At 38.7% G+C, this 24,460-nt stretch overlaps 1 protein-coding gene across 3 annotated transcripts in view; it reads right to left on the bottom strand.

The window, feature by feature from the left end:
* Positions 1 to 24,460, bottom strand: part of LOC126356206 (eukaryotic translation initiation factor 5B) — a 406,256-nt gene that overhangs the window by 83,728 nt on the left and 298,068 nt on the right. For all 3 annotated transcript variants that reach the window (XM_050007014.1, XM_050007012.1, XM_050007013.1), the window contains exons 17-19: positions 22,058 to 22,134; positions 21,742 to 21,949; positions 16,577 to 16,672 (exon numbers count right to left, since the gene is read on the bottom strand). In XM_050007014.1, the coding sequence (XP_049862971.1) occupies positions 16,577 to 16,672; positions 21,742 to 21,949; positions 22,058 to 22,134 (381 nt within the window). The remainder of the gene's footprint in view (positions 1 to 16,576; positions 16,673 to 21,741; positions 21,950 to 22,057; positions 22,135 to 24,460) is intronic.

The following is a 24,460-nucleotide window of genomic DNA, read 5'->3' as shown; positions in this document are numbered from 1 at the left end:
TGTTCCAGTGACCAAGCAATGTGTTCTTGACACCAGGCTTTATGGGCTCTCCTGTGACCAGGGGTCAGTGGAATGCACCTTGCAGGTCTCTGGGTGACTAAACCATGACTGTTCAGTCGTCTGTAGACTGTGTGTCTGGAGACAACTTTTCCAGTGACTGCGGTAAGGTCCCGAGCAAGGTTACCTGCAGTACTCCGTCACCGTCAGCGGGCACTGATATTGAGGTAACGGTCTTCTTGTGGTGTTTTACACTGTAGGGGTCCCGTACTGTAGCGCTTGGACACGTTTCCTGTCTGCTGGATTCGTTGCCATAATCTTGAGATCACACTTTGTGGCACACGAAGGGCCCGTACTAAGACCTGCTGCGTTTGATCAGCCTACAGTCGCCCTAGTATTCTACCCCTGAAATAACGTCATCAATATGTGTTCTTTGAGCCATTTTCAACACACAGTAACCATTAGCACGTCTGCACACTTACTCACTGCACCGTACTCTAACATGCACCAACACATCTCTGCGTATGTGGACTGCTGCCAGCGCTACCGTGCGACGACCTATAATTAATACGTAAACCATTTGCGGAAAAAATTACGCCAAGTAACGTAATTTCAGCCAACACTGATGTGATATACGTTAGCAGAGCCGACCTTTTGAAATTCAGTATTTTATACTCTTAATTACGTAAAAATAACACATTTTGTGAGAATGTTGACCGCAACTGTCTTTATTATGTTATAATCATTCACAGTAACAACAATACAAACCATATTTCTAACAAAGGATTTCCACCCGGACGTGTCCTGGTGATTCTTCAGCAACACAATCACTAATCTGAAGCTAAAACCGCTCAATATGTTTAAAATGACAAATTATATGTGTAAATAAACCACAATGAACGGAACGGGAGGGCCATACCGAAATCCAAAACCTCTTGGTATAGTTGTCGAAAAATCGGCAGGAGGGCGGATCGGTAACACGTCTCAGAAGCTTACTAAATAGGAATTACTGATAAAGCACTGAAAATGACTTCACTAGCGGGGCTAACCTACTGCACCGATCGGTATGAACGATACAGAAAAGGACCCCAGCCCTGAGAAATGGTCTTTACAAGTCGGCACCATTCGGAACACTTCGTGTCGACTGTTCCTGTTTCAGAATACTGCCACCTATACAGACCTCAGAGTTATAATTCTAATTGTTTGACAAAGTGTTATATGAGCAGACGATTAAATGATCAATAATAGGAACTACATTTTTTACACATTATGCAACATGGGACAGGATCACAAATATTTACTAAATGTTTTTCTTCTATTTATTGCGTTGTATTGCTACGGGCTCAATTTAGTTTCATATTCCTTCCAATAATATGAACCGCATTTGAAGTTGGCCGCTGTAATGCGAATTCACGATTCCATGTTACTTCCGCTGAAATGTATGCCATAGCAACTGATCGGTACGAGGCACACACAGCCATGAGTTGTCTGCAATTGTAAGACAAACAATATATTAATCCCCCAAACACACACACACACACACACACACACACAGAGAGAGAGAGAGAGAGAGAGAGAGAGAGAGAGAGAGAGAGAGAGAGAGAGAGAGAGATGCCAACGATATACAAGCGTTTCATACACAGCATTAACCAAACACTAGACGCGTCACGTATACAATTATTATAACCACAGAGATGGGCTTGTTTTATAGGTTTCACATGACATTTCGTGATAACACGTTTTTGAAGGCTGCAATTCATGATTGATGCTGGGGCACCATAGCCATAAATGTATCACCTTTCCGCTGGGTGATGTCTTAGCGCAGTGGTTAGCGCTTAACAGCCGTGTAGAAGGTCGTGGGTTCGTATATCGTAAATTAGAGAGATTTTTTTATTTTCTAAATCTAATCAAAAGATTTTCATTGTTATTTTTGTTCAATTAACTGATTTAAACTTTTTAAAAAGTTTCTAATACTTTGCCACGTCACTTTCATTATCGTATTCACTTTATTTGCTGTTATTTTTCTTCCTATAATTCTTTTTTCTTTTCAAATCTGCCTGTATCGTCTGCAATTTACAACGAAGTGAAAACCAGGACAGCTCATCGGTTGGTAAAGCAGCAGTTCGTGTAGCCAGTGTTATGAGTGTTTCAGGCAACCAATCAGCGATAGCGAGTTATTACAGTTTGTTTTTGGCGCTGAAACCAGAATTTTTCTGTCTTGAGTTTGCCCGTTGAAGTTAGCTAAGAATCGCCGTGCAAAAAGGGATGGTGATTTTAGTTCTGCCACTGATTGCTGATCGCCGTTTTCTTGGATACATTGCAAATCAGGAGGTTGTGGTTACGTTACGGCACGAGTTTAAATTCAGGGCTACAAAACGAGTCGTCTGTCGCAGTTTAGTCATTGGTCACTTAAAACTAACCGTAGAAAGAGCACCTCGCATTTCTTCGCGGTGGCCGCTTCCAACATTGCTCCGCGTTACACATTAACAGCGTTTGTGAGGGATAGCCGTGTTTGCGTGTCACCTATAACCGAGCGGTAGCCGGCAGCCGATGTGACAACACCGTAGCGGCAAGTGACAGACGTCAACTATCACGTAATTTTAATCTGACTATAGACGCAAAGCGTTACAAAGCACGACCGTAGACCGCGGGCCGCACGTGGCACGAATCAAGTTGACTATCGCTGTTACACAAGTGACTTCCTTGCAGATTCTGCAGAGGATCTCTTCATTTTTATCTTCTAAGTCGGTTTAATTTACAGCGTCCTTCAGAGACACGCGGGATTCCCAACGATATGCAAAATTTCAAAACAAGTACTTTACTCGTTTTGTAGCGAGTTAAATCGAGGGCAGGTTCACACTTCAAATTACAGCGACACAATTGTCAGTATATAAAACGCACCTGATTGAATTATGCCACACTGACATGTGGTGCCGACCGGAGTGGTCGAGCGGTTCTAGGCGCTACAGTCTGGCATCCCCAAGATCGCTAAGGTCGCAGGTTCGAATCCTGCCTCGGGCATGGATGTGTGTGATGTCCTTAGGTTAGTTAGGTTTAGGTATTTCTGAGTTCTACGGGACTGATGACCTCAGCAGTTAAGTCCCATAGTGCTCAGAGCCATTTGAACCATTTGACAGGTGGCTCACAACACCAAAGGAAAACAAATTTTATGAAGGAGTTACACTGACCACCACTCAATTCGCAATGCAGCTTACAAAACATTCCTGTGAGAAGCCTCGCCAACAGACAAGGGAACAGGTCCGCGCGTCCAGTGGCAACTTCCCCGTCGTATCTCCGCGCAGCGGCCGGAGTGATTAATTAAGTGAAGGCAGCCCCCACAGTGCGGGAGGCGGAGGCGGGCACGCCGCGGCTGAGCGGGACCCCGGGCTCGCATTACGTAAGCCCGCCTAGCCTCAGGGGCTGAGAAAAACCGTGAGACTCAGATAAGGTCACTACAATCTGTGGCGCTGTTGGCTCGTATCTCGCTCACTTCCGGACGCCTTCAAACGTCGGCACGATGTTCACCCGTATACGAAAACGCGAAAAAGTGCGCTCAGATTCTTGACACAAGTGCCACACCGTAACGATTCTCTCTCTCTCTCTCTCTCTCTCTCTCTCTCTCTCTCTATCGTGCATCTGACGCACTGCTGTTACTGTAAATAGTCCATCATTCTTTTTTTTCTTTCCGCCGAAGGCTAAAGTTCAGTCGACAGTGACAGTATGAAGCAAAGAAATTCTTTCCACTGGCAGTGTAAGTACATTCCTTTTGTACCGCATTAGCCAGGATTTCACAATCAGCTCAATATTCTCCTACACAAGTCGAAAAGATGGTCGAAATATATGCTAATTACGCATATGTATAGGGTGTTCTGAAATTCCCGTTACAAACAAAATTCTAGGACCTGGAGAGGAGAGTGAGTGTATAATATTTTGAATTGGAACACATGTCTGGTAACACGTGCACGTATGCTGAGGGAAAGAGAGATGTCTCAGTTGCTCGTCCTGGTATGCGATAGGGTAGACAGGGTGATGCGTACTACTTCTTGTGGGGTCGTGTGTAGAGTTTAATTTATGTGACTTCTGTTGAGACAGAAGACGATTTGCTGGCATGAGCTCTGGCCGCTGCGATAGAAACTGACGAGACAACACATTTCTGTATCAACATCGAGCTGCTGTTGTAATGCATCACTAATGTTCTGTACATACTGTACGCAAAGTTCTTTATTGTTTTGGAACATTGTAAACACGTAATGTTTAAGAGTTAATGCAAACAAATCTGCTTAAGTATTAAGCGGATGTTTCATTACGATTCCTTTCTAATTGTTACCTAATAACTGTACTGTGTCATACCTAATTCCATTCCTCAAGTAGAAGTGGATGAAATAACCACCTCAACTGAAACGATCATGGAACACAAATGGTATGTTTCCGGACATGGGTTTCCATTCAAAATATTATGTACTCACTCCCCAACACAAGTCCTAGAAGTCTGAGAGGTGCACCTTTTCCTCTGGTGGCTGTCTGGACTGAATTTGCGGGAGAGGACGCGTTTTGTAGCCCTGAATTAAAACTAGTATTCTAACCTAACCAGAACCTTCTGATCTGCTGTGTGTCCAAGAAAACAGGTATCAGAAAGCAGCAGCAGAATTAAAACCATGATCGCTTTGTTCACAGCAATTCTCAGCTAATATATAGGAGCAAACTCAAGACAGAAACTCTGGTTTCAGTGGTAAAAGCAAACTGTAATATCTCACTATTGTTCATTGGTTTCCTGAATCTATCATTACACTGGCTACACAAACTGCCACTTTATCGACTGATGAACAGTCCTGGTTGACACTTAGTTGTAGATTATACGCGATACGGGCAGATTCCAAACAAAATAAGAATTGTAGGAAGAAAAATAAGAGCAAAAAAAGTGAATATGATGATGAAAATGATGTGCAAAAGTGTTAGAAATTTAAAAAAAATTTATGTTTAAGTCAGTTAAATGAATAAAAATAATAATGAAAGTCCTTTGATTAGATTTAGAAATAAAATAAAAAAACATTATAATTTACCAGAAAGAACCCATGACCTCCTACATGGATGTTTAATGAGTTACGCACTGCGGTAAGACACTACCCTGTAAAGTGACTCTGCTACCTCAGCACCAACCACGAATTGCAGCCAACAGCTACAATCATCCTGCCAGTCAAATGCCACTTCTGCCATGCACAGCATTGTTCTTGGCAGTTATTAAGCAGAAAATTTTTCTTGGCACGAAAATTTCACCAATTTCGAGAACAGAATAGTAGCTCTGCGCCCAATTAAAACCAATAACACATTTTTGACACCGTCACAGACATTATAGCGACCGATGGGATATCTGAATTTCAGAATTTTTGTAGGAGATGGAGGCTTTCAACTTCATACTAGTTACAAATAAAATGACAATATTAAAAAAACCTTAGCAATGCAAATAATAAAAATAAAAAAGCACAGCTTTCCATAGTTTATACATGGCAAACACAACGTGATACACAACTTCAGAAAGATATAATGCCAAGCAAGGTACTGAGAGGTGATATATGGTAATTAAAGTGAAGCTACTCTCAGAGGTACACCTGTGGTGCAAGGGGCTCTCAATAACATTTAGAAGTCACAGTACCCATGATAGGCCCTCTGGATGTATTCTCTTCAAAGAATGATGGACTGAGAAGAAAAGTACCAGTAAATCCATACCCCACAGTCACATACAACAGTAGCAATGGCTCTTCTTGCACAACGTGCAGTTTAACATTATCACAAATCTGGCAGCTCTATATGGTGTAGTGTAAAATGTGTCATCCACTCCACAGAATATTGTGGAGCCACATGTGATCAACTTCGATCCGTGCCATAAACCGAAGAGCAAATTCAGAATGTTACTGCAAATCAAGAGATTTCATTTGCTGCATCACACGAATCTTTTATTGGTACCAGTGCAAAATGGACTGAAAAACTTTCCATATTGTAGACCATGGGATGGAAAATTCTCATGACACTGCATGATCTGGGCACGCACTGCATGGTTTATTACTGCAACAACAGGAACCTCATCAATAACTTCCACTGGGATAGGGTACTTTGCTCTTGTATGCACCACATCAAGCTCAACTGTATTTTCAAATTTCGCTATCATGATCTTTAAACCATTTAATGACATGTGGCCTTTCCTCAGACCTTTCTGATCTAAATCTACATATATACTCTGCTAGTCACCAAGCAGTGTGTGGCGGAGGGCACAATTCATGACAAAGTCATATTTCTCCCCTCTGTTCCACTTCCGGGTCGCATGAGGGGAAAAATGACTGTCTGAATGCCTCCGTATGAGCTCTAATTTCCCTTATCTTTGAATGGTGATCATTGTGCGATATGAAAGTTGGCAGTAATAATATATGCTCTACAACCTCGGTGAAGATTGGATTTCAGAATTTAGTGAGCATTCCCTTTGATTTAGTGTGTTCGTCTATCTGCAAGTGTGTCCCACTTCAAACTTTCTATGAGATTTTTAACATTCTCATGATAGCTAAACGTATCTTGCTGCTCTTCTTTGGACCTTCTCAATCTCTTTAATCAGACCCAACTGGTAAGGGTCCCATACAGACGAACACCATCTTAAGACCGGATGAACTAACATATTGTAAACAATTTCCTTTGTTGAAGGACTGCATCGTTTTAGGATTCTACCAATACAATAAAATCTAGAGTTCGCCTTTTCCATTACTTGTGTCATCTAATCATTCCCTTTGACGTCATTTCGAATAGTCACACCCAGATACTTGATGAATGTTACCACTTCCAAAGACTGGGCTGAAGGAGTGGCCACTATCCTGGCAGAATCAGATAGCACACTGAATCTATTAGCAAAGTGCATGGGATTTGGCAAGAGCCTGCATCCCCCATGCAGCCTTCACCTTGAGGCTCGAGACCTTCACACAGTCCGCCACCCACACTGAGGTGAGAGTGGTCCAGCCGGCTCAGTCTCACCTGAGGTCAGCTCAGTGACAGAGCTGTGACATCCCTCCTGCACATCTACTACAGCAGAGGCTGCCCCAGGCACCCCATCCCCACCACACCTCAAGGTGGCATTCTGGAGCTTGTTGACTGTGGCCAACAAAGCTTCCAGCTGTGTTTGGACTGTGGCCAACTCCTCCTGCATCCGCACGCAACAGACACAGTCAATATCCATCTAGCTAATAACTAATTTCTATAAGAAAATTGAGGAAGCCTATTGCCACACAAGGTTAAGAGCTACAATCTAGTTGGCAGAAAGGACACTCAACAATGAAAAACAATAAAAATGTATGGTAGAAGCTAGATTTGGTGCTTATTTTCCTGCTAGGGGCTATCTAGTGAACACTAAAGAATAAAACAGTGACCTATAGTAAACTGCTAGGGGCTATCTAGCGAATATTATTAACAAATTAAACAGTAACCTACGTTAAGCTACACCTACTGATTATCCCTCGTATTTATAATGTAAACAAGTGTTTACGTACATGTGAAAATAACCTAATACAACTATAAAAACTGCTACCTTAAATATACCGAGCCTAAATGACACTAATAAACATAAATACTGAGTACTGTGCACTAACTTGATTGATAATCCCTTTTATTTAATGTCAATTAAGAATGTAAACAAACGTTTGCGTACACGCGAAACTGTCCTAAACAAAAACTTTGTTTATCTTATTCAGACGCACATAAAAACTGAAACTTCCAATTTATCATGTCTATCTGACACTAATGCACATAAATACTATAGAATATACAGCAAAAATGATTAATTACAAGCTAAACTACTTATCTCTTAACACAGCAAGTGAAAAGCACTCGTAGCCGGGGTCAGGGCAGACACTTTCTTAAGGCAACACTGAAATTTCTGCTGTTCACATAAAACCGTTTCACCAACAACACATAGACTCTGTTCTCAGTAGCCATATACTGTTCACTCATGTTATGGCTTGTAAAACGATGGTGTGGATGTCATAGCATAATACAAATAATGCACACCATTCAATTTAAACCTGGTGGGCAAAACTGAAACCAATTTTTTTCCCATTGCAAATTAATTCTGCATTAACCCATTAGTATATCTACCAAGTTTCACTGTCATATGTCAGACCACACTGAGCCTCAGTGAGTACGAGCATTTTAATTATAATCACACCATAATCTGATAATCAATACTTTGATAATCAATGAAAAAGTATTTCGATGAATTCAATAGTCAACATATGATGTGATGAATTTGAAACTAATACCTGCCAACTTTCAAAAAATAAAAATCAGGAGATACAATTTTAAAAATCAGGAGGTACAAATGATAAAAAAACTGCTGCTCACTTTCAGTATAATTCCAAGGCAACCAATGTGTGTCTTTCCATAAGACTTCACAAAGCTATACAATGGCTATAAAAATACAAATGAAGATACTAAAATACTGAGAATGATGATGCTATACACCTTATATGTAGTGTACCACACAGGTGATCAGTATTAGGTTGGGAAGTTCTTTTCGTTTCCCATCCACAATGCACAGAAACTGCTTTAAGATGGTTCAAATGGCTCTGAGCACTATGGGACTCAACTGCTGTGGTTATCAGTCCCCTAGAACTTAGAACTACTTAAACCTAACTAACCTAAGGACATCACACACATCCATGCCCGAGGCAGGATTCGAACCTGCGACCGTAGCAGTCGCACGGTTCCGGACTGCGCGCCTAGAACCGCGAGACCACCGCGGCCGGCGAAACTGCTTTAAGAAAAGAGGCTTTTTTTTTTTTGCCATGACGAAAAACAATATACTACAAATACAATGAATAAGATAGATGTGAAATAACTGCTTACCCAAATACAATGTCTTTCAGGGAGTCAGGTAAAATAACACTTACAACCATCCACTCTAAAGATATAAATTCTTTACAAAAATGCCAAATAATAAATTACTTCACCTGCCCAAGCACAATCACAACAAACGAACAAGTCCTAACAGAGCACAACATTGTGCAATACGAGTATACAATCCAGAAAATGCAGGGGTAAGAGGAAAATGACAATCGATATACAGGTTGTGTGCGATTTCCTGGTTTCTGTAAACTTTGCTTTATATATTATACTGCTTAAAAATAGCTAATGAGTAAAGACTTTCTGACCACTGCGGAGGCAAAAAGCTGAAATTGCAGGTTTTCAACATAGATGTCTTAGGCTTCAGTTAGCTAAAACTCTGGAGAAACGATGGAATAATCTAGAGGCCAGAGAAAAAGTGGAAAATTGGGAGCCTCCTGGATAAATTGGGAAAGTTGGCAGATTGGAACCTGTTTCCTAGAGGGGGAAACTTCTGTCGCTTAAAGAAAATAATTGTAATTCTGGCCCTATTTAAAATTAAGAAGAGATTTCTGTCATGCTTACAAACATTACACCGATGCGTAGCATACATAATTTTTCCCCTGAGTTCTCCAGCTAGGCATCTAACATTTCTCTGAAATTTAACTGAAAACCAAAACAACGAGTGCTTTGTAAAAATGGTCCACAGGTAGCAATCTATGAGCTTTCTCAGAATTAAACTGAAGAAATTGTGGAAAGAAAACAGACCACTTAGCTAATACCTGAAGCTGTAAACAAAAAGAGCATCTTTTTGACTCATTCAATTAAGTCTTTATTCCAGAATGAGTTCGAGTCTCGGTCCGGCACACAGTTTTAATCTGCCAGGAAGTTTCATAAGTCTTTATTCTTATACATTTATGATGAATTCACTAGTCCTTCTGGACAAATGACTTATGCTTTAGAAATATCACTTGATTTACAGCCTTTTCTGACAAAAGAACACAATTACGCATAAATTTTCAACTTAATTTCCCGTTTAGCTTCAGCCCCCAATCGTTTCAGCCCATTCTCTGATATGCTATTACTTATGTTTCACACTATTTGAGAAATTATAGATATGGTTAAACATGTGCTGGAAGCAACTAACACAATGAACACAGTACGAAGTGGACTGTTTGTCAGACAACAACAGATGCCTAGGCTGGACGTTGAAGAGCGATTGTAAAATGTAAACTTTTGCGGCTGTAAATGTCAAAATTAATCAAACGTTTCAGGCTGTTATGGCGTGGTCGAATGTATTACACCTTAAACCTGGCATTTCATCCTTGTCTGCAGAGGACATTTCAAGGGGGATGGTAACTTTAGATGCCACATGTTTTGAATACATGAGTGCAATTGGCCATTGTCGACTGCCGTCATCCACTATTTCTATCATCCCATGGCACACATCATCTTCAGCACCGAACACCAAATTTCATTCAATTTCATACCCTCCTCCTACCTATTTCATGGTGGCAGTTGATAGTGGCCAATTACGTTCGCAGATTCAAAACACTATGTCATGCCACTGTGTCGAACCTCATGGAAGCGGAATTTTCTTGTAGTCAGTAGCGAGCCAGGGTGTGAATCGGAATTTCAACAGAGCTACGATATCCCTTGAAAATGATCTCCAATGAGCGGGACGAAATGTCGAGTTTTAAGCTAAAATCCATTCAACCCAGCCCAGAACATTTTGTTAATTGTAAAGAGCGATTGTTAGCCCCTCCAGTTACCCTGCTTACAAAAAGTTTTAGCTACACACTTTGGAAAGCTTTTGTGAAACAGAAAATCTTTTTTCACAGGAATGTTTCTTCAAATAACGTAGTTAAAAAACAAAAACATTATACAATAACTGTGGTTAAGAAAATGCAAAACTGTTGAATACTAGTGATGTGCAAAACTAACAAACTGAAAATTATTGGTTACAAATGGTATCTGTTAAGTAGAGTTACCTACAACCAATTGTTGGTAGCTGTGTCCACAGATAGGCTACTACAGATCAAAACTGATGTGTTTAAATATTTAGGGAAACATGCTTTGGACGATGATAACTACTGAAAAACATTAGCAGACAAATTTCCAAAAGATGCTCTCTGCTTTATATGACAGGTATTCGTCCCGATACAAAAAGTAATATAACTAAATGGGTAGAAATAATCCATATAGTTCGATCATACAATTGGTGATTAGCCACAACTAAGAATTATCCTGAAGTATATGTCTGGAGCAAATTTAGAGTGGAATGATCACCTTTCTCAAGCACCTGGTGGTCTTACTTTTCAAGTTTCTTGCTAAATTTTGCTCCAATCCAGAACTTATTTTGACATCTGACATCTTTTCTTCGAGCAACACAACCTGCCAACTGCCATTTCATGGTATTCACCCTTGCCATTATATCACTGGCCTTTGTTGCCAATCTGGCACCAACTGCTTTCTTTCTTTCTTTCAGTCTTTCTTTGTGTAGCCCAACATCAACGTTTCCATTCCTCTTTGGGTTATAATTAGTTTTCTAACAATGAATTCATTTACTGTCTATGCCTCACAGCCACAAGTTATTACTGGCAGTATACACTGGTCAAAAATTATTTTCTTCAGCTTGGCTAATATCTCAGACTTCAAAACTAAAGAGCATCTTTCATAATATTGTTAGTCTAATTTAATATGTCAAAATATTTCTGGTTTTAGGTCTCCTTTGAGGTTTGGTTGGTTGCTTGGGGAAGGAGACCAGACAGTGTGGTCATCGGTCTCATCGGATTAGGGAAGGATGGGGAAGGAAGTCAGCCGTGCCCTTTCAGAGGAACCATCCCAGCGTTTGCCTGGAGTGATTTAGGGAAATCAAGGAAAACCTAAATCAGGATGGCCGGATGTGGGATTGAACCGTCGTCCTCCCGAATGCGAGCCTTTGAGGTTCGAAAGCTGATCTAGAAAGATACTCTATGACCCTTTGCAGCTAAATACTTTCAAAAGATGTATTTCCCTCCTATGTCAATTCATTCATCATGATCATCATTTTACCATAGTTCTATTTTAGACCAACTTCACAGAAGACTAATGCAAGTTCACTAACCAATATTTAAATTTCTTCTAAATTATTTGCTAATAGAACAATATCAGCAGCAAATCTCTCGTTCTTTAATCTCTTTCTCAGAACTTGGATTTCCTTTCTTTTCCAATTAAATTTAGACACTACTTTTTCTAGGACTGGTGAACATAATTTTGGGTATATATAGTCACCTTGTTTTACACACTTTTCAGTGGGAAATTCACTGGGTTCTTCAACAGCACTCACAAACACAGTGGACTTTTGTCCATACTATAATACTGTATCTCTGTTCTATTCCTCATTCTCCCGGATCCTCAAACGCAGCTGGGTGACTTATCAAACCAAATGCCTTTTCAAAATATATTAAGGCAAGGCAAGGAGGCAGATGGTGCACATTTATTCTGTTACTTGTTTCCCATAAGCAAAGGTATGATCAACTGCACCAAACCCCTGTGGAACCCAGTTTGCTCAGTGGGTTGCGAGATGACAAGTGTGGTGCTCAATCTGGTACTCAAAATACTAACAAAAATTTCATATGGCATTGACAGAAGGCTAATAGAGTGATAGTTCTCTATGTCTTTGGTACTACCTTTCTTGTGTATTAGGATAATTTTGGCTTTATTCCAATCTATTGGTAATTTTCCACTGTGAAAACAAATTGAGAATGTTGTAGCTAACTGCTTTGCACAGTTCTCATCAGTCAGTTCTAAAATATCAACTGAGAGGTCATACCTACTGGGGGGAGGGGGAGAGAGAGAGAGAGAGAGAGAGAGAGAGAGAGAGAGAGAGAGAGAATCAAGTTGCTGAAATGAAGCTTTTTTAGATTCATACTGAAATAAAGGAAAAAGGATAAGGTGAGGAGTAACTGACCAGAACAGATGCAGGCGAATAAATGAGCAGGACAGGTGCAGGTGTAAAACATTATGTACTGGGGAATCTCCCCCAACCTATATTAAGATGGTGTGATCATGTGAAACAGATGGAAGATATCAGGATACATCAGAAAGTTCCTTGAAGTTTGAAAACCTTTCGTACAGCTAAGGTGTAGAAGGATCAAGTCAAGAAGTGGCCTCCTTTGGAAAGCATCCATGAGGAGAGCTGTATTGGAAGAGGCTCATTACCAGCAATCAAAAAAACTGGAGCTGCGACCTAGTGGTATTGGTGGTAGTGGTGGTGGTGAATACATCCCATACAACTTCTTTATTGTCTTACACAATACTCTCACTCTATTTTTTGTTCCATTTGTATTTATCGAGTAATTTCTTATTAGTTTTCTTCTGAAAGAGAATCATTTTGAAGTTCTCAGCAAATTTAATAGACTCCGTCTATTCTGGTAGTGAATCAAAATTTTCCTGCTGAAGAAGCATTATCTTGTTTCCAACCTACTTCCACATCAAAGTCACCTATTATCGTTTTGTAGTGTCTGTCTAAGGTCCCTTCTATATTTGTGTCATTGCTTTTATCCTTCTTGTTTACAATGAAGCTTTACCTGAAATTCTTCCCTTGTTTGTCCCTTTGCAATAAATTGCCTGGGCATAAAGCTGTATATCTATTATCCAAATATTTACCTCCTGCATAAAACTGTGCAGTAATATGTGTGTGCTGTTTTGGAAATGTCTGCAAGTATAAATCTGTGTTCCATAAAGGGTACAAATCCAAAAGTATTAAAGGCAGCACTGAAGCTGTAATGGCAGGTTATGAGCTGTGCCTGGGTAGTTCAGTTGATAACAGCACTGGCCATGATAGATGAGATTTTTAGAATTAAGTCCTGGAATGGACACAGTTTTAATCTGTCAGGAAGTTTCAATTCATTTGTTATCTTCATATATTGCATGCTAACAAACTGCAAGAGATGAAGATGTAAACAACCTGATATTACATTTTACTGTAGTGTGAAAGTTTGTGAGACCCTTCCCTAAAATCAAATCAACACAGTAGATCACAGAGTTCATTAAATATGACCTGTTGAGTATATTGATAGCACTGTACCACAACATCATTTGCTATCTTCTAGGATTTTTGTTATTGTTAATCTATTAATAAACAATTATTGGTTGCTGATGGAAAGAGTGAGTGATTATGGAAGTAATATTTCAAGCACTTCCTTCATCTAGTGGTTTTTATCTTCAACGTTGTAACATATTCGTGTCAACAACAACTTACTGTATGTTCCAAATCCAATACAGTGAAAAGATATAATTAAATGTGTATACATATTTGAAACTACATGTTGTATGTAAAGTCTAGGAACACTTTCAATTATTTATTGCACAAGAAATAAACATTGTGCAGATGTCATACTTACTGCATTTTGAAGACAAACACTGAAAGCGTTTTTTTTTTTTTCTCGTGCTCGGGGAACTTCAACACAAAGAAAGCTCGCTCTGCACCTGAACTCGCCATGTTTGTGACTAGCACTATCAGCAAGTTACCGAACTGTGTTGTGACGGTATACGTGGAAAAATAACTCTCAGCGTTTCTCTTCAAAATGACGTATGTATGATATCTGTATAATGTTTGGTTCTTGTGCAATAAATAATTGAATTTGTTCGCGGACTTTATGTACACCCTACATTTGTTACATCACTCCACATTACTTCACACAATAATGCAGGTAGTTGAGATTAATTTTCTCTAGACAGTATCTGTATTCATCTACTGTATACGACACTCCTTAAAAAATAATTACTGGTTCATAAGTCAGAATGAGGTTTCTTGTTTGTTAAGTCTTTCAGTAATATCAATATCTTGAACAGATTCTCCACCATTTTTGAAGCATGCATAGGATTTAAAAAAAGGCAATAAAATTTCCAGTTTTACTTATCTGACACGTTTGTTAAAAAACAGTAATTAAATCTGACAAAAATTACTCATGCCAATGTAGACATTTACTTATTTATCAGTTTGTGTTCGATAATAAGAAGTCACCTGATACAGAAACATTGATTTACAACCCAGTATGGATGAAAAACATTTCATCAGCACTTAGTTCTTGTGACTATCATTAGTAAGATATACCCTAATAAATTCTTTGCAATTTCTCTTTAGTTTTTTATGTAGTTCTCTCATATTTTAAGTTCTCAATTTACACTGCCTGCGAAGAAACATGAAGTATACAGCAGGAGTGGCAAACAAAATGGAGCCTCACAGGTTGGCAGGGAATGCAATATTGACAGCAATCACAGAATCAAGTCAAATTGACAAGTAACTTGTCATATGAGCCACACTGTCTATATGATGTGGCATCCCCTCTGGGTTGGATGCATCCACTGATAGAGGTGGGAAGTGTGTCATTAATTCCTTACATCCTCTTCTGAAGCAAGCTGGTGCACAACTGTTGTAACTGGTCCTTCATATCCTCAATACCAGCACTGGGATACAGTTAACATCAAAGACGTCACATGTTCTATCAGGGACAGATATAGGGATCTCACTGGCCAATGGCGCACCTCACAGTTCATATATAGTGTGGGCACTGTCCTGTTGAAAAATGGCAGCACAGGATGTAACACTTGAGGACATAGTATGATGATGATATATCACTCTGCCACCAGAATTCTCTCAGTCACTATCAGCTATGACCAAAAGTCACACCTGAGGCTCTCCAAACCACATTACCACTGTTGTACCCCTCCAAAAATTGGAATAACTGAACCTCTCCTGGGTCGCCACCTTACCTGCTGACAATGGTCATCCGGGATAATAATGGGATACTAATTCCCTAGTCCAGTTCCTGCCAGTCTCCGGCCAATGATGTAGGACAAAACAGAATTTTACGAAGCATCCATTACTTGTTTCGGATGAAAGACACACATGTGCTTGGTGAACAATATAGTGATCCTTCACTGTGGTTGTCAGACATGGTTGACTGGAACCTAGGAGATGGATATCCCTGTCCTCATATTCACCTGCAGTTCAACATCAAGCCACTGTCAATCTGAATGACCTACAAATGTGAATATTGCCCTATTTGACCAGGCAGCCCAATGGAGAGCCACAATGAGATATCTTTCAAACTCTGTCTGATGCTGATGCTGTTCCCTCACACTAGTATGTCACAACTCTGTGTTCTTCATAGTGATCACTAAATGCCCGGCCTAGTAACAACACTAAACAAAAACAACACTGCTGCACTCTGGCATGTCTTCTGGTGCTCACAGAGAATTTTAACTCTAATCATTTACAGACACACCAATGGTGTGTATGTCTATGAAGCTACATTGATGTCCAAAAACATCTTCTTGGTGCTTTTACTTTTTGCTGGGCTGTGTATATTAACCTAATCCAGACGACTAAAAGACATGTTTGTGATATTTTCAACACAGAGAAACATTACCTGAGATATAAAGGTTTGCATTCTTTGACAAAAGGTGTCACTTAAATACTCATCCCTAAGGGAACATAAAAAATGAAACAACATTATTTTTGAGCGTAGTTTTAAGGTCTAGGTGGAAATAACACACTTACCTTTTCTGTCATAAAATCTGGTCATTGTTCATAAAATTACAAGTATGGAAAATTCCCTCTAGATCAGTTCATCAAAGCAATATATATCAACAGAAACATAAAAATTTCAACTTTCATCACACTATATGCTATTCATGTCTACAATTTCAGATGTTAAGTACATAGTATGCTACTCACATCTTTACTTGGTACACATATAGGAGTTCCTTCTTTGACAATTCCTGCTTCAACCATCACACCCATCACAATAGGATCGCGAGAGTTGAATATATACTGTAACAATAAAAACACAAGTTCTACATAATTTGTAGAGATGAAACAAATTCAAGACCTCCACTATATCAAGATATAATCAGAAGTATTCTCAAGGAACAAGAAACTAAGCACAGATGTTCCACAAATTGGACGTATATCTTCTTGCATATACACCGATTACATGTACCAGGAAAAAAAAGCCTATCAACAGTACTAGAGTAACCAAAAAAAATACAAAATATGTATTTAAGGTTACTAACATCTAGATAACTATGTCATTGTTTCATAACCTCATTTCTGATACTGCTGATCTTACAGGAAGAAATAGTTTATATTCAGTCTGTAAACAAGGCATGAAATTTATCTTATGTGATGATTTTAATGTAATTGCAACAAGAGAGTCAGTGGCATTTCCAACTGAACTGCATGGAAACAGTAGTACAAAACTTATATAAAATACTCATAGATTTTTCAGTAGCTGATGGACAGACTGTTGGATCATAATTAGAAAATGTTAACATACAAAGGAATTGATTCATAGAAATATCACGAAGTAGTAAAGACAGATTTAGAGCTATGGGTGTCCTTCCAAAAATTCAAAACATATTTTGATGGGCTTACTCTGACAATATTTACATTATGAACTGTCTAAACAACAAATATGTTTCTATGCACCTTTATCTCTTTCACCGACAGTTGATTTCCATTAAAAAAAAAATTGAAAGCAGAGCAGCAGTACTAATAGGCAATCAATCTGAATAACTAATGACATTCTAATATCATGCAGTAAGAAACCAAAACAGTATGTAAGTATGAAGGACAGTGACAGCCCAGTCACAAAATTTTGCTACAAACAATACTGTAAATAATGGTAGCTATCAGAAAAAAAATTAAAACCATGTAGTTTGTTCTGCATATAGTACAAGAAGAGAAAGTGGGTGCTAAACATGTTACAACACTTCTTAGGCAGAAAGAAGCTGGTAGTGATCCAACACAGATGAACAAAATATTAAATAAACACTTCCTGACAACAGTTGGCAAGTTGCATAAAATTATTCAGAATTTTTAAATCAAAGCAAGGAAGAAACTGAATCTAATTCATTGAAGAGTAAAGAATTATATGTACCTGGTGAAATATCGAGTACACTTATGAAGGCCAATGAAGCATACTTAATGCTGTATTCCATCACTGAGAAAAGTATCTTTCAAGTGAAACAAATAAGTTTAAATACTCTGAAGCGAAACCACTTTACAGAAAGGGAGACAAGGATAATGTTGACAATCATGAGCCAAATCCCTTGTTATCAGTACTATCTAAGATATCTGAGAAGGTGATGTGTAAGATTAGTACCATACATTAGTACTAATTAGATTTATAACTTATTACAACCTAGTACACACAATTTGATATCAGATTTGCAGTTTGAGTTTAGGAAGAGATTATAAACATGAAGGAATTGCAGAACAAACTGATTAATCAGTGGTGGTGTATACATTGACAAAAAAATAATGATAATAATAATAATAATAATATCTTGACACCAAGGAGTTGTGCAACATAAATTGTTGGCATGTTTCTACCTCTAAAGGATGACATCCATTCAAATTCTGTGCCATTCACGAAAGAGTGGTGCTGTTAGCATCACTATGAGGACACAAATCAGGTTTCCTTTAAATACATACAATGGATATTGAACATGGTGAGAAGATTTTAGTCAAGAAAGCCTTTAAGGCAACAATAACACCATTAATTGAGCTATGAGAAACTGAATGTTCCTTCTGCAATATTGCAATAGAACTTTGCTGGAATGTAACCAGTGGGCACGATTGCTGGTGGTGGTGACGAAAAAGTATGGTCACAGGGAAACCGAGCTCCGGACAGCCAGTTGGCAATGTGAAGAATGTCTTGTTCAGTGTATGGCTTTGGCACATTGTATCGCAACTGCAGCAGTAATTTGAGCAGCAGTTGGCACCACAGTCACAAAGTCAACTGTTACAAATCAATTATTTCAATAACAGCTCCGAGCCAGATGCCTTGTAGTGTGCATTCCACTGATCCAAAACCACTGGCATTTGTCACTTCAGAGGTGCCCTCATTGGATGGCAGGGTGGAGGTTGCGTTTTCTGATGGAAGCTGGTTCTGCCTTGGTGCTAGCAGTGGCCCTGCTTTGGTTAGAAAGAGGCCAATTGAGGGCCTGCAACTGAACTGCTGATGTGCTAGACGCACTGGATCTTCACCTGGAGTTACGGTCTGAGATGCAATTTTGTACGACAGCAAGGAGCACTGTTGTGTTTATCCCATGCGCCTGACTGCAGATTTGTACATCAATCTGGTGACTGAATCCATTGTGCTGCCATTCACGAACAGCAGTCCAAGGAGTGTTTACCAACACGCTGACACTTGCCCACATAACACTGTTGTAACCCAATATGCTCTACAGTGTGTCTACACGTTGCTTTGCCTGCTCAATCGCCACATCTGTCTCCAATCAAACACATATGAGATATCTTCGGACAACTACTCCAGCATCATCCACAAACAGCATTAACCAACCCAGCATTGATCGGTCAAGTGTAATAGGCCTTGGAACTCCATCCCACAAACTGAAGTATGGCACCTGTAGAACACAACGAATGCATGTTCGCATGATTGCATTCCACATTTAATCACTAAGATGTGTTACCTAGATAAATGTATACCTGCAATTTCATTACTTTACTTGAATTAATTTTTCCTGATGCAATTTTTTCCCATTATTCTATATTCTTTGATTTAACAGAAGTATTCAATTGCATGGACAATAATACATTGTTGATTAAGCAGGAGAATTATATAATCAGGGAACAACCTCCCAACTGTTCACTACATATTTGGCTAACACAAAGCAATAGGTTTTCAACTAGTGTCAATAGATGGGAACAGATTTAAATTTTCCTTGGGTGCTCTGAATCGGAGAGTGTCACAGAGTTCCATTAAAGATCCACTGGTTTCCTTAATACAGTACATAGGCTTATCCATGATCTGCCACAAAATATCACAAGATTCTAAAATTTTGCTTTTGCAAGTGGCATAAAATGTGGAATGTTATGTTAATGATTGTGCAGAGAGGGTAGAGCAACTGCAAAGAACAGTCACCTGCAATGAAACACAGTGCATACCATTTCTTGCTAAAAATGCTCATAAAAGTGCATTGTTATTGCACAGGATTTCTTAATAATCATGAAGTTGAACATTTTTTGGAGAGAACAAGACAACAGGAGAGTACATGAACCCAATCCTAATTGAAGTCTTATGTCTGGACCCCTGCTTATGTGTTTTTCAGAAACATTCTGTCACTTAGACGTTTAGAAGCATGAAAATTTTTTTAGATGTATCAAAAGCACCAGAGGCAAGGTAAGGATTATAAACCAAATTAAAATACACTTCCACTGGATCATCTCAAATACCTCAAATGTGCAGGAAGAGGTAACGAAGAGCACAGTTTAAGATAGAGCCAATAGCAAGGCTATAAAAGATGGCACACAAGTTTTGATTGGAGATAGATATTGACTGCGCCCATTCCATGGGACCATTTAAGTATTTGCTTTAAGCAAAACCATGATAATCCTAAATCTGGATGGCCACAAAAGGCTCTGAATCATCATCCTCCTTAATGGAAGTATAGTGCAGGAAACTAGGAGTTGGCATGTGCCTAGAATTCCCCTATCCTTTGAAGGGTACTGCACACTTCTGTTGTTCTGCTGGTGCTTTCACATCTTCAGCTTTGCAGAGTGAAGGCATCTCAGTGTGAGGGAATTTATGATAAATCACTTCTTTTTGTCAATATTTTGTCTGTGCAAACAGGGGCAGGGTAGCTGGAAGCAGAGAAAGAGGAGATAATAATGCTTTAGTAGTCTTAATGAAAGCGAAGGGAAGAACCAATCCAAGGCCTGTTGCTAGCCTGAAAAAGAAAACTTATATGACCTAACAGGAACAGGATTTTCACATATTAGTGAACTAAACATCGCTCAAGAATATATAGGAACTGTTTTACAAACGAACAGTCTTGTGCAGTGCGAATATCTTACAGCACAGGAAAACAGGGCAAAACGAAAATTGCAAACAATACAATTGGCATTAGACAGACTCTAGACTTCGATGTTCAGATGTATAGACACTCTCTAAGAAAATGTTGTAGGATGCAGCAGGGATTCATACTCCTCGGGTACAACATTTCACTACTAAATCTTATGTGAGGCTCTTCAACTACTGGAGAGAGCCTGCTCAATACTTAATTCTGAATACAGTGATTACCAGTCTGACTGCAAATATTCTGCTTGTCTCAAAGTAGTAACCAACTTTTTCAAACATGACTGTGACAGAATTATTATTACAAGGGTCATAACTGTTTTATTTTAATTTTAGTGTGTTATGGAAATATACTGAATGCTTCGGAACGCATTTAGCGAAGGGGAACTGCAGTTAATTTAGCTGTGGTTCAATGTTATTAAACTAAGGCAATTCCTGCAATCCTTTAATATTGACTGCTATTGCTAAAATCATTTTTTTTCCTTTTTTTGTAATTGATAAGTTATCTTTCACATATTACAGTGGCATAGGCAATAGCTTTCTGATTTGCTACTGCCTACCAATCACCTACTGGAGTTGCCTTCCAATCACCTACCAATGCAGCAGAGACAATAGCCTACACTACAGCAACTTCTCTTAAAACTGTACAATGACATCCCAAATATGTTAAATTGGTAGCCATCAGATAACTGAAATCAACAGTATATAGAGGAACACATTCGCTAGTATCCAGCAGTTACCTGCCCTAAAGAGGAATGCTGCAAATTCAGTAGAAATGTCAGCACTTTAGTTGCTCTGGTATTTTATAATGACACAGCCTAGTACCCAAAATTATTTTATTGAAGATGAAGACTTAACTCTACTTATAATCACTTTCTTCTTTGCAGTTTCAAAACTAGAATTGCGCTGCTATTCCGCATTAAAAACATGATAATTTTCAAATTTTAGTTCTAGTACAAACACTTACTAAGATATGTATGCATCAAAAACATTTGCATAAAATACTAAATAACATTACCTGAGGTAACACCTTCAACTTGCAAGGAAACACTGCAATATGCTTAAATTCCTCTCTCTTCCTTTGTCGTAGTTCTTCTCGATATGCCATGAACTTGTCAAAGAGGTGATATATAATATCTGCTTGAAATATTTTCACGCCTACGGTATCTGCTAGCTCTTGGGCATCTCGCTCGACTTTCACATCAAAAGCCAAAATTGTAGCATACCTAAATAGAATTAGATTGCTCTTGCATCACATTGTCATTCTGCTTTTAAGCAAATACAATGAAGACTTAAGACAAAGGATTCATATTTCTGTAGTCATGTATACTCACTGGCTCTCATGTTCCAGCATGGTCGACGCTTTCATTACATCTTTCTTTACAACAGGTCCAATTCGTATGTTGGAATACTGCAACAAACAATAAATGAATAATGTAATAAACATGTGGATAAAGCAAAAATTGTCATTTTACGTGTACTTCACTTTGCAAAAATGCATTTTTAAATGAATTGCCAGTAGCTTATGCCACGATACTGTGGAATATTAAACATAATGCGTGCACTAAAGAGCATTCTAGGACCATATCCATACTTGTCTCATTGATAAGCCTTTTTAAACGATTAGGAGAAACTGGAGAAAATAAAAAAGATTTGACAGTTCGTGATTGTAATCTGCTCATTACGGAACTAGTCCATATTGTTCAAAACATATATCATATGTTAGATGAAACACTGTCATCATAAGACTGAATAATAATTTTACAATTTCTACCAATTATACACAATGTTTAAAATGCATCTATTGAATAACAGTGGAACAAAGTCTGAATGAAAAACTTCTTCACTTAGTGTTAAATCTGCTAACATTTCTCTGAAGTGCAGAAACCCGATATGTGATTTTCATCTAAAAAGGATGGTCGGGACAAATTCCAAGATATGAGTATTGGGTGTTTCAATGGAACCTGGAACACAGCTTGATTAATTATGTCCATCCAGAAATGATGAAGTCCAGCAGGCATGTCATCTGTATGCTAAAAGTCAACATGTAACTGCCAGGTAAAAAAACCTGTATCAGTTTTGTTTTTCCCAAAAAACTTTTAATTGAAAATATTTACGTTACCCTCTTCAAAGTACGCCCCATCACACATATTAAAGTGGCATAGGCAATAGCTTTCTGATTAGCTACTGCCTAGCAATCACCTACTGGAGTTTTTACCAATGTTTCAAACTCTTACAAAACTTAATTCGTAATATAGTATTTTGCTTCTTCAGTAGTTCTATCTTTCGCCAATGTTGACGAAATGTCATCTTTTCACGGTTCATGTCAAACCCACGAATATTAAGAAGTTATATTAGTAGATGCCTCACACAAATATTAACTCTAGATTTTCTGATGTAGAGTTGAGCCAAGAATTGTTCATGGTTTATCATGAGCGGAAAGTTAAAAATTGTTTAGCCACTAAAATATTTTACACAAGTCTTTGACTGTAATAAACGTTATTAATTATAAGCTTTGTTTTTAGCTTTAGAAGCTATAAGGGGACTAACGTTGTATTTCTTTTTGAATACACAATCTGTTGGTGCACATGCTATTGAAATCAACCTCACGTTCAACTGAACTTGAAAAACCGTTTGCAGTCTTGGGTTTTGGGGAAAAAATGTTCTGTTTCAGTGATTGGGGTTCAGTATCAACGTCAAATATCCATCTCTTGACATCAGTTAAAATCTGTCTGGTCACTGTAAGCTTCAGCAACTCCTTAAAAGTGCTCATTTAGAATTGCTTTTGATCAAAATTCGATAATTTCGAAGTGCCTTGTTTTTCAAGGTAAAAACGTGCAATAATAAATGACTAAAATAAAATAAAAACTGCTTAGTATGACCTGAAGCGACAACATTATGAACTACCTCTCTGATACTGACTCGGTGACTGTCAATAGTTCTCTTAAATTTCTTGATATTGTCCAGTTGCTGGTGAATTGGGGTTCATTATATCTTCATTGTTTACACATCATGCATGGAAACGTTAGTACAACTAGTAAAATAGTTGTTTTAATGATAGGTTCACCAAACGCAACACATTTCCAACGTGACGTTGCACTTTTTTGCATTCATCATAAACTGACAGATGATGATCAGTATAACTTTTGGAAAGGTAAGTCAGTTCTAATGTGGCTGTTGATAATAGAGGCAACACTAAAGTTTAAACAAGAAAGGAGTGGTGAAATTAGAAAAAGCGCCGACTGTGTAAAGTATGGGCATAACGCTGGGATGCAGAGGTATGTGAGTTCTCCTTCCTCCTCCGCTTACGAGAAGGTTTTCGCTCTGTCCGCGACTCTAATGGTACGCTGCTGTCAGTGTCATTTCATGTAAATTGCAGCATACAGAAACAACTACTACCCTACAGTGCTCTCGCTTCACACGGTTACAGCCTGCACAGTCCCCTCATGTTTAACAACAGCGTTCCTGCTGCTACTTCGCCGCAGTATTGTAAGGCCTCACAAGTCGGCGAATGGGTGCAGAAGCAAATATGCTGTTTCACCAAAGGCTTCCTATTTCAGTCGAGTTCTGGCCATTAAGGGCGGTAACGAGACTTTGAAGTAGAGTGCTTCTAAGTATTTGACAGAATAGCAACTGAAATACAAAGCAGGACCCGCATCTTTTCATCTGATTATGATTTCCTATCAGAAAACATCGTAAGTAAAAGCGCTGTATCTCATCTCGAAAAATGTGCAGAT

Source organism: Schistocerca gregaria, chromosome 3, assembly GCF_023897955.1.
Source record: "Schistocerca gregaria isolate iqSchGreg1 chromosome 3, iqSchGreg1.2, whole genome shotgun sequence".
Classification (NCBI taxonomy): Eukaryota; Metazoa; Arthropoda; class Insecta; order Orthoptera; family Acrididae; genus Schistocerca; species Schistocerca gregaria.
This window is presented reverse-complemented; position numbering and strand designations above follow the sequence as displayed.